Genomic DNA, 12,036 nt, shown 5'->3' on the forward strand with positions numbered 1-12,036 from the left:
CTGAACATGAGGGCCAGGAAAGAGAGAGAAGTGGTCAGGCTCGGGGAGTCAAGAGTCAGGGCATGAAGAGAACAGTAGGCCATGCTAAGGAGCCTGGCTTCTATCTTACGAGATTTGAAGGTGGGTGATGCGACCTGATGTGTGGTCTACAAAGACACTCCAGCAGCTGGGAGGAGGCAGCTTGGAGGCTGCCCTGGGAAGCATGGTGTGAGGATCCCATAGCAGGAGATGACGCACCCTTGACACAGTGGCAGCAGGAATGGCCAGAGGTGACTAATTATCAAGCAGCATTAAGCAGCAAAACTTGGGTATAAAAGAGTCACCAGAGATGACTGTACACTTTGAGCTAGGACGGTGGGATGACAGTAATAGTAATCATTAATTAAACTTTTGTAATAGTATGTCTTAAGTGATGAAGAGGATTTTGGTGAGATTCACAAGGCCCTTATCCTCAGGTACCTTTTGAATAATATAACTTAAATTATATCATAATTGGAGAAGTATCTTATAAGCTTCAAATTATTTAAAAATTGGCCCGATGACATCATTAATCCTGCTTAAAAAAACTAGTGATTTTCTACTGTCCACATGGGACAAAGTATGATTCCAGTGGGTCCTGCTTGCCAGTCTCCTTTGGAACAGGAGTCCAACCTCAAATTCTATGGCCCACATCCCAGCGCCTTCCCAGGCACATGGAATGGCCTGCCGTTCCTCAAATATAACATCACTGTTCTCTCTGGCTGGAAGCTTCTTCTTCGTTGATGGGGGTTTAAGCTCTTAACTCATTTTTCAAGACCCAGGTCAAAGTCATCTCCTTACAAAAGCCTTCCCTGGGCCCCTAGGCAGACTACATGCTCCTTTTCTCAGAGTCCTTATACTGTGAACCCCCTACACCACAGTTCTCATCACATACTATAATCTGTTTCCGACCTTATCCATGAAATTCATGAGAATGAAGACGCCATCTCATTCCTCCTCCCACTCCCAGGGCTACTGAACTGGAGGCTTGGGGAGCTGGTGGAGCTGAACAGAGTGACTGCATGGTCATTCCAGGCAGGCCAGAATGTTCAGTGATGAGTCTGGGAGACATTCTGAGGAGGGAGCTATGGAGTTGTGCTGCATAGTCTCTCCTCCACAAGTTAAATGTCTCACTGTGTTCGAATTACCTCAGCAAAATGACAAATCACCTCGTGGCAAAGATCTTTAGGCTGCCCTCAGCATCAAAACCTTATGGTTTATATGTTTATATGTTAATTCTGTGAATTCTGCAGAGACCAAGCAAAGGTCTACTGGTTTTCCAGAAGCTTCACACACCAGTAAGTGATACAGTAGCTTAAGGACAGTCTCCTCTGTTGCAATTTTCCTGACATGGTTTTATGCAGACTGATAAAACACACATCAACTCACTCACGGGTGACACCCTCAGGCAGTGGCTACCTCTGGGATGGCTTCCTAGCTCACAACAATCTGCCCTTGTCTGGGAAACAGGCTCACTATTACAGGACAGGGACAGGGCCGTACAGAGGTGTAAAAAGCAGACAAACTTGAGCAGTCTTTAAGTGCGGAATAACTGGCAAATGAGGGGAAAAGCCACCGTGGAGGTGTTACCAGTGGCAGCCCCCAGACAGGTGGTGCACTGCTCAGGGCCCCAGGGTGGCCCGCTCTGCCCCTCCCCCTTGCCCCCCCCCCCCCCCCCGCACTGTGCCACTGATTCCATGACATGCCTTTCAGCAGCTCTGTTGTGGGCTTATGTAAGCCCAGGTTAGTTTCTGTCAAGAGCAATGAAAAGGATCCGAATACCCACTTTCAGCCCTTGGGGGTCTGCTCACTCAGGCCAGTTACTTCTCTCACAGGTCTTGGCACCTGGACATCTCTCAATGAAAGTGCCTTTTTAGAATGACCTTCTTGGGGCACCTGGGTGGCTCAGTGGGTTAAGCCTCTGCCTTCGGCTCAGGTCATGATCTCAGGGTCCTGGGATCGAGTCCCACATCGGGCTCTCTGCTCCATAGGGAGCCTGCTTCCTCCTCTCTCTCTCTCTGCTTGCCTCTCTGCCCACTTGTGATCCCTCTCTGTCAAAAAAAAAAAAAAAAAAAAAAAAAAAAAAAAATCTTTAGAATGACCTTCTTGCTCAGCTTGACTACTAGGCTTCTTGGGAAGGCAAGGTCAAACACATTTTTTTTTTTTGAGAGAGAGAGAAAGAGAGGTGAGGAGGGACAGAGGGAAGGAAGAGAGAGAATTCCAAGCAGATACCCTGCCAAATGCAGAGCCCCACACAGGGCTCGATCCCACAACTCTGAGATTATGACCTGAGCCCAAACCAAGAGTTGGACGCTCAACCCACTGAGCCACCCAGGCGCCCCAGATAAAATACTTCATGTTTTGTCCACATGTCTCATATTGGCACCCTGCCCAAATACTTTATAGTTCAGTGAAGGACACAGAGAATCCACCCAGAAAAGAGAACGTCTGACGAGATAGTGAAAGTTTTGGGTGTCTGACAAGATAGTGATGGTTTTGGGTCCTTACTAGTGTTATAGAGGAAGCCTGCTTTAAAGCACTGTTCTAGGATCTGGCCAAGAAACCCGGACTGCTCGACAAAACACTGACTTTTCAGTCACTATGTTAATTACACGGTCACCGTGCTTGAAGCCTCACCCTTAAATCTATCAGCATAGCATAGGAGGGCGGAATACATTTTTAATATTCTTGCCTGATAGTCTTTATAAATAACCTAATCTCTTATCAAGAATGTACTATAATGGGGGCTCTTCCTTATTGTAATAGTATAGAAGAGTCTAATTTGGGGATTCTAAATGATTATGCCTATTTTTTCCTCTATTAGCGGTTGCTAACGTACAGTCAGAAATAGAATCAGAAGTAAAAATTAGCTAAGCAGGGTCTAGAGGACCTTAAGTTGTCTTTCGTATTATCATTTTCATGATGAGTAATCGAGTCAGCACAGTTAGAAATGTCCAGAATTCTGCAGACATGGACAACCAAAGCCAAACAAGAGAGACATGGGATTTATTCCTTATTGTTGGGAAATAATCCTGGCCTTAGTTCAAAGCTATGGTCATTATAGTCACACCAAATTACCATTATTACCCTAGTGTTATGAATTTATTATTTTTCTGTGATAAAGCTGAAAGATCACAGGAGGGATCAGTTAGAGATGATGGCTTGAGGGCTGGAGCCCACTCAGCTGTGGAACCCTAGGAAAGTCACATCCTTGTCTATAGCAAAGGGGGAACCATCTACCTCCAAGGAAATGAAGGGGGAAGCAGCTGTAAGCACTGTTAGAATCTGCTCTGACTCTGTAGAAAACAAACAAAATGTGCTAGAATTTCATGATAATTACACTTAGGAGAAACTTATTTGACAGCTCTGTAGCAAAACTCTGAGTTGGAGAAGAAAAGGATGAAGACTGACGAAGGGAGGACAGAGAGGGAGAAGAGGACTTTTTACTGGAGTGTAGAAGGGAGGGATAGTGAAGAATACTGTCAGGCTGGGGTTGGGGTGGTGGTGGTGGTGGTGTGCTTGCTGGAACCTTCCAGACTATGCCTACATGTCACATGGGTCTGGATTGAAGCCTGAGGACAAGTACACAGCACTCCCTTAAATATTCTGGTCTAGCCCAAGCGGTTTACAATGGAGCTGCATCATGTGTGTGTTATCATAAGTTCAACTATAGCAGGTGGGGGGAAAAAAAAGAGAGAAGAAAAGAAAAAAGGCAAAGAAAAGCATTAACCATCTTATTGTGTGGGCAGTTCTGACTGCATTCCACCAAATGTGTGAGTGAATGTGAGGGGCAAGATAGGTGGTCTTGGGGTCTGTGTGCCCCTCAGAGTGGGAAAGTCTCTCTGGGCCAAGAGTGGTTTTAGTGTTTAGAAATCAGAAGGCCTGCATAGCCAGTCCCTACATGAAAAGCAGCCATACTGTCTGGCGTTCAGCCGCAGAAACCGAGAGCTATTCCAAGGTGGGAGACAAACTGGCTGGGCTAGGCACCTCAAGAGAGAGACACAGCTTCCATTGTGGTGTGTTTCTAGGGGGCTTACCAGAGAGTCTGACTGCACAGGGCCTCCATGACCTTCTGACCTCCTTCTCAAGCAGACGTTGTGAGCGTCCCTGCCTCCTGACTTATGCTAATGCCACTTCCAACATGGGATGACCTTCCCTCTCCTCTCTGCCTAGCCTAAACTCGAAGCATCCTCCCCCACCAACCCCCCTCCCCCGCACCCTACTAAATCTTCTAGCTTCCAAAGACCTCCTCCAAAGGAACATCTTGCTCTTGGCTGACTCATCCCTTTGGTGACCTGTCACTACCATCTTGTAATGAATCTTAACAATATTTAAATCCTGTGAAACATGTGATTAACTTTACCCAACGCAATTATCTTCAATCTGTCATCAGGTGTGCTTCCTGAGAGCAGCAATCTCATGGCACCCAGAATAGTGAGTGCTAAATATATCTGTTAGCACAGGCCAGCAGTTGAGGGCACAGGCTCTCGGTTAGAACCCTGGCCCTGCCACCTCCTGCCCTCGGGCAGGTCATCATGATCAAAAGAAGAGAACATAAAAACCCAACCTGCTTCACGTGTGACCACTCAGGCAGTTTCAAATGTGAACTTACAAATGCTGATGGCAGGAAAAGGACCCCAAGCTCATAGGAACGGATCATCAGCTGGGTGCCATTCTTCTCTAATGCTCCCCAGGCGGCCTTGGACAAATTCGCGCTGCAGGGACAAGGACACAGAAAGGGCTGACTCAGTGAGGCATTTCAGCTCAGTTCAAACTTTCACAGCTACAAGAACATCGGTCAAAATCACAGATAGCTGCTATCACATTCATTCAGTTTTGGGCAGCATTGTGCACTGTTTTAGAAATGGAATACTAAATCCTGCTGTGCTATAATCCCCAGGATTTACCTAATTGTTAATTTGGGGCAGCTTCACCCTTATCTGTGTTTTCCCTGAGGACAGCTATTAAAATAATTACCCTTTTTAGATTTTTTTTTTTTTCTCTGTCTAAAGTCTTTTCTTTGCTGGACTCTGGTGTAGCTGGAAGGTCTGATTTTATTATATGCCAAAATAGTATTTAAGGAAAAACTATGTCAATATGATCTTAGGTAGTATCTTAAGCTTCACATTCCTTTCTTCTGCCTTTGGTTTTAGGCCAGGAAGTGGTAAATTCTACTATCAACCTTAAGGAAAACAGAGGAGGGCAGTAGACTGGCATTTGTATCCGGAAAGAAACGGTGTGTTCAGAATCCTGTTTTACATGGGCAGAGAGTCGCAGTTATGCCTACGAGTCACAGGATGCAGATGGAAGGAGCCCTGGGCCTGACCGGATGGGAGGCACCCAGATTGGATCAAGACCCAGAGGCAATCCGGATAGGGAACAGACCTAAGCTCTGAGGCATCAGCTCTAGAAACATGCTCTCCTGCACCAAACTGGGCCGAGAACCCTCACCCACCAGTTAATTAACATAAACCCACCACAACGCTTTTTCCCCAACGAGGCTCACCCAGATTCCCTTATTTTTAGAATAGGGGATATTCTTAGCTATTCAGACCCTTACAGCCCGACTTCAAGGACAATGGAATTATTTCAAAATTCGATCACTGGGGCATCAAGTATTTTTGGAAGCAAGTGCTAACCCAGTGTCAAAGGAATCACAGAATCAGAGACAGGCAGTAACGAAGAAAGATGAAAAGTGTGATCTCTGTTTAGGGTCCTGTGGGAATAGACAAGGACTATGGAAATCACAGCTAAAAAAGTGCTGAAACAATGAAGCTAACTTAAAGCATATGGACAGACTTGCCTGTCGTCCTTAACGGACCATACTGAGGAACAAGAAACTCCACTTTGTTGCTCAAAAGCCACAATCATGAACACTGCCATCTGTGATGGATCACAAAGATGGAAAGAGCAGGGGGAGTGGGGAAGTTCACAGTAAAGTGGTACTATGACTCCAGGAAAACGGTTTTCTTTAGAAGTCCAAGAGGATAGCTTGCTTGTAGGTTTCTCACCCATTAGTCCATTAGTAAAACACGGTGACCCCCTGGGCAAAGCCACAGGTCTAATGGCACAACCAGCCAGTGAGGTGAGGTGGAAGCAGTCTCCCGTTGAATATTTTCCCCACTTTCTAGGTCACCACCTGATTGCTCCCTTGACTTGCAACACCTAAGCATCACAGGCTAGAGGCACTTTCTGGAAGGTCTGTTTTCTTTCTTCACTAACTAGTCATTTCAACAACTGGAGGGCTTATTACAAGGTAAAGATTACTGGAGATCACGAAGATCTCTCTTCAGGTAGTTTCCTCCACGCCCTCCTTTGTATTCAGCATCTAATAAAATCCCAAGCATCTGGAACATTGAACTATATCCTGAATACTTATACTGAAAGTCACTTGTACGCTGTCTAGGTGATAAGTCAATATTCCTTGAAAGAGTATCTTTAATGATTTTTTTGTATCTGAACACACTGTGGATCACTGGTACCCAGGGCAGCCAGGAAAAAGGGGTATTTTTACCAAACTCCAGCCCTACTGCCTGTGGTGTATGTGGTGTAGATGGGCATCTCCAAGTGTCTAGCAGAAACCCAGTGCCTTATGAGGTACAGTGACATCACAGGGCTGCTTAGGACAAGCTTTTTTACTACCAAAACTTCAGGGGAGTTCTAGCTTTTCTCTTCCATTCAGGATCTAGGTCTATTGCCTTTCCTGGCTTCTAGCTGTGGCCCCTGCTGTTACTCAGGCTCACTTGTACTCTGATCCCTGTCCTTTCAGTTTTCTTCTGCCTCCTGCTGGACGGAGCTGCTCTCTCCTCTGCCAGTGCTCGGGTCCATTCTGTTGTTGTTGGGTGTCAAATGATGCTTCATCAAAGAGGGTTGGGGTTTTTAGTTTATTTTCTGTTCTTTAGGAGTATGGAAGGATTCTGAAAGTTGGAGAATTCCAGAGGATGGGATCCTGGATGTCCAAAGTTGTACTGTCCCACAGAAACTGTTCAAGCTGCTATGTAAGGTGAATAAAACAGTGGCTTCTTGGGAACAGGTGCGTGGCAGTCATGGTTTAACCAGAGAAGCAGAACCACTAGATGAGTGTGTATGAAACAGAATACGTATTAATTTACAGGAGTTTAACTTCTGTAATTGCAGGAGCTTCTAAGGCAGTCTCTAAGGGCCACCTTTGCCCTGAGCTGGAGTTTGAAATCTTCGGGGCTAGCAGTAGCCAGGAAAGACAGACAGCCACAAGCTAGAACCATAGGCAACAAGCTGAAGTCACAAGTAGAGACTAAAACCATGTCTGCTTGTGTTGCCTCTGGCTTTGGGGTGGGGGAGGTTGGGCGGGCTTGTGTACACGCACCAGGTGAGGCCGGGGTTAGAGGAGCTAAAGCAGGAACCTGGAGCAGATGCAGCAGTTGCCGGTCCCCTGCTGCCTCTTGCCAACAAGGGGAGCTGGCTCAAAAGCACAACGTTTAGGTGATAAAAAGGACTGCTACATCACATGGGCCCTCCAAATCTCCAACAGGAATCTCCTCTGCACTCCACCCCAACCAGAAACATAAAAGAACGGGTATTCTGGAAAATGTGGTTCAGCCTATGTATACTCACACATTACAAAGCCACCACAGGGTAAAGTTTTTTCTGGAGCCACCAGCTAAGTGGACCAATGGTCAGTTCTTGAACTAAGCAATTCACAAGGCCCTTAATGACAAAGAGCTCAACTGGTGGTAGGTTACCCCGCCACAGCTTGTAAAGCCTGCCTGCTAGCTAAAGACCTGAACTCATCCAGAATATGGAAATTTTGTCCAAAGTTGAAACCTTAAGAGTAGATTTAAACTGCTAATGTGTAATAAAGTCCAAGGAAAGCATAAGGATGCCACCTAAGTAAGGTACATGGAGAAGGCAGATGTTCAGAAAAGATCCCTGACCCCCAAGTGGGAGAGATTTCTGTCCTGGCTTCCCCACTAATAGCAACATGCTCAGGCACTCTTCTTCTTAGGCATCAGTTTCTTGTCCCTAGAATGAGGGGGTTTTGGCCAATGAAGCCATAAACGCTTGTAGACTGGACAACAGTCTACAATGACTAGACACATCCACCTCCTAACCAGATAGCTGCCCTCCACCTATGTATTCCAAAACCAGAAATATTAAATATTAAATTCATGTTATTCCCTGGGAGCTCATGGCTGAGCGGTGTTTGCCTGAATGTTCATGGTAACATGCTGGGGAAACAGCAAGAAAGGAGAAGGGAGCAAGGAAGAAGACCTGTGGGCCCATCTGGCTTCATACATCTTTAGAAGTTTAAAGTCTGGTAACGTCAGCCACCTCCAATCCTGGCCTGAGCACCTACTTATGCTGCTCAATGAGTTTACTTTTAATATTTAAAAAAATCTTATTTATATAAATTATTACTTGAAGTATAGCTGCCATACTAGTTTTGAGTTTACGATAGTGATTTGACAATTACCTCCATTACCAAATGCTCACCACCATAAGTACTTGTTTCAAGACTGTTAGGAGGTGTACAAAACCACAAGATGACTGTTACGGGCACATGTGTCCATGGAAAACATCTCTTTCATGATGAGTACTTAATCCAGGCAGCAGCTGCACCATGAGTGCAGACATGGCTAACAGACTGAGCTTTTAGCCACATCCCTTAGAGGACCGGGGGTGGGGGGTACAGATACTTCCACAGACAGATGCAATAAACAGAATGTTGGCAATAGATGTGAGAGAAGATGTAGACAGAGCAGCTGTGTGACAAGGAGGGAAAATGATTAACTCTAGCTAATGTTGCTGTCACCCCAGCCTAAAATCCGGCAGGCAGTATGCCTGTCTCTCTCCCCCTGCCCCCCTTCCTGCTCCCCACTCTCAACATGCATCTTCTGTTTTGGATTTGCTGGTTTTTTTGTATTGCCCTTGGACTCGGTTTCTTTATACACTGAAAAATAGTTTTACAAGTGATACGGAAAGATACTCCCTGTGAAAGATTCAAGTTGTATACAGGTATACACAAGGAAATAATCTTTATTATTTTATTAATTTTGATGGATTTTCCCTCTCAAACATCTTTCCTATTTAGACTATCACCAACAATGTATAAGAGACTCTTGGATTCTTGAGAAGACTGGATGGATAATATCTATGAAAATTTCTGCTAATCTAATAGGCAAAAATAGATCTCATTTAAATTTGATTTCTCTGATTACTAGTGGTACTCAGTGTTTTTAACTGTATTTATTGGACATCTAGGTTTAATTTTGTGTTAACCATCTTAAAATTACATTACTTGTCTTTTTTACTGATAGCCAGTATGCATAGCTTCCTATTGCTGCTCTAACTACCATAAATTTAGTGGCTTAAAACAGCATGAATTCATTATCTTACACTTCTGGAGATCAGAAGTCTAAAATGGGACTTGCTGGACTAAAATCAAGGTGTTGGCAGGATTGTATTTCTTTTGGAAGCTCTAGGAAGAATTCATTTCCTTGACTTTTCCAGTTTTTAGAGGCCACCTGGAATCCTTGTGTCTCCATTCCTCCATCTTCGAAGGCCAAGGTCAATGGAGTTCTCTTCTTATCGCCACCACTCTGGACTTCTCCCTCTTCCACCTGTAAGTGCTTTTGTGATTATGCTGGGTTCTCTCTGATAATCTCCCTCATTAAAATTCCATCTGCTACCTTCACGGGCTCTGGAAATTAGGACATCTTTGAGGAGCCATTATTTTATCTCACGGTGCTTTTCATGTATTATAATTATGCAGCAAATGTTCTCCCAGTTTCTTGAAGCTGCTAATGAGAACCTTTATATTTCAGGTCTTTCTTGCTTGCTTTCTTCCTTTTTTGGGGAGTGGAGACAATTTATCTAAGCTGCAATTTTTTCCTTTACCATCTTCTGAGTTTGAGGTCTTGTTTAGAAAGGCCTTCTTTATCCATCCTCAAATGGTGTCTTTTGACGAACTGAATTTCTAAAATATCTTTGAAGCCCAAAAATACACTGATTTTTTTTTTTTTATGGTCAAGTGCATTTTTGTGCCATCTACTAAACCTCTGCCTACTCCAATGTCAATATGAGAATATTCTTCAGTTTTCACACCATAGTTTTAGCTTTCTTACCTAGGTCTATCATCCATCTGAGATTAATTTTGTTTACGGTTTAAAGATGGACCAAGGTTTGTTTATTCTGCATGGATATCCACCTGCCTTAACCACCATTTACTGAAAAGCTGGTGCCTTTGTCAAAAGTGTTTAATTACATCTATTTCTGGACTCTATTCCATTGATTAGAATATCTACTAAACTCTACCACAGTCTTACTCTCATTTTATGCCAAGTCTTCCAAACAGGTACTGTAAATATCTTAAGACCATCTTGGCTATTTTAGATCTTTTGTATATACACATGTAAATTTTGCAATCAGCTTGTTCTCTCTTTTTTGCCTATTCTTAATACCTTGCATTTTCAAATTTTTTAAATTTTAGAATCAGCTTGTTGATTCTTTTTTTACAACAAACTGCTGGGATTTTGATCAGGATTGTAACGAAATCAAAGAAGCTGGGACCAACTGATGTCAATATTGAATCTTCTAATCCATGAACACACTGTATCTAGCTCCATGTATTCAATTTCTTTCAGCAGTGTTTTATGCACAGTTATCAGTGTAGCTGTCTTACACAACTTCTGTTAAATTTATTTCTAGCAATTTGGTGCTTTTGATATTTTTTTAACATAGAAATTTATTATTGGGGCACCTGGGTGGCTCAGTCATTTGAAGCGTCTGCCTCAGGCTCAGGTCATGATCCCACGGTCCTGGGATCGAGCCCCACATTGGGCTCCCTGCTCGTCAGGAAGCCTGCTTCTCCCTCTCCCACTCCCCCTGCCTGTGTTCCCTCTCTTGGTGTGTCTCTGTCAAATAAAATCTTGAAAAAAATAAAAACAAAACAACTTTATTATTTATAATTATGTCACCTATATTACAGATAGCTCTACTTTTTCCTTTATCTTTTTATTATTGCATCAGTTATAGTACAAAAAAAAAAATCTCAGTCTTCAATCTTTTACTTCATAAGGCTTCTCCCCATACTACTATACTACAATCATTCAAAGTCATAGAAGTCCTCCACATTATAAAATCCAATGGAAACTCCTTCGACCTCATCTTACTTCATATCTTAGCAGCATAAAACTTCCATAAATCACCCAGATCCCTCCTTTAAAAATGAGGTATTTTCCCTCGACTTCTGTTAAACTTTGGTTTTCTATTTTCAACCTCTCTGGTCACTTCTATCTGATCTCTAAATACTGGAGTGCCAGGAATGTGTCATACCCCATGCCGAGCTATTAACAGACATTGGTTCCAAGCTGGCAGAAACAAAATCTGGAGACACAGTGGTCCACTTAGATGAAAGAAGATTCTTAGAGTTAAAGCCTCAATGAAGAGACTTTTATAACCCCAAATTTCAAATTAATAGGAAAATAATCCCAATCCATCATGAGAAAAAGTCAAGAGAAAATAGGATTAGACTTCAGATAACTGATAAGATGGTAATTTAAAATTAAATATATTTAAAACAATGACTGTGAAATAAAGTGAGACAAAAATGCAAATGTGACAATAACAGTTAATACACAGCACTTACCACACTGTTTAATCCCTTTATTTTTCTGTTAATTCTCATTCTAAACTATTAGATTCTCTATCTATAGTATATCTATACTATTATCCTAATTTACCTGATGAGAAAAATAACTGTTAATCACAGGTAGTAAGTGGTGAAGCTAGAATTTGAACCCTGCAATGTACCTGTGCTCTAAGTTCTAAACCATAAAGCATACTGTATATTACTAAAGCCTCAGACTGAAAAATAGTCACTGAAATTCAATTTAATTGATGAATAAAATAACATATTAGTTGAAGCTAAAAAAAAAGTTAATGAACTAGAAGAGAGATCTTGAAGAAATAACACAGCAAGCAACTCAGAGGCAAAGCAATGAAAAATAAAAGGCTGAAGACTGAAAGGGTCTCACATGT

At 43.0% G+C, this 12,036-nt stretch overlaps 1 protein-coding gene across 1 annotated transcript in view; it reads right to left on the reverse strand.

Annotated features, from left to right (window-relative positions):
• Positions 1-12,036, reverse strand: part of TDP1 (tyrosyl-DNA phosphodiesterase 1) — a 92,588-nt gene that overhangs the window by 18,031 nt on the left and 62,521 nt on the right. Inside the window, exon 15 of the mRNA XM_047737984.1 lies at positions 4,631-4,733. Coding sequence (XP_047593940.1) covers positions 4,631-4,733 — 103 coding nt within the window. The remainder of the gene's footprint in view (positions 1-4,630; positions 4,734-12,036) is intronic.

The sequence above is a fragment of the Lutra lutra genome, chromosome 7 (genome assembly GCF_902655055.1).
Source record: "Lutra lutra chromosome 7, mLutLut1.2, whole genome shotgun sequence".
NCBI lineage: Eukaryota > Metazoa > Chordata > Mammalia > Carnivora > Mustelidae > Lutra > Lutra lutra.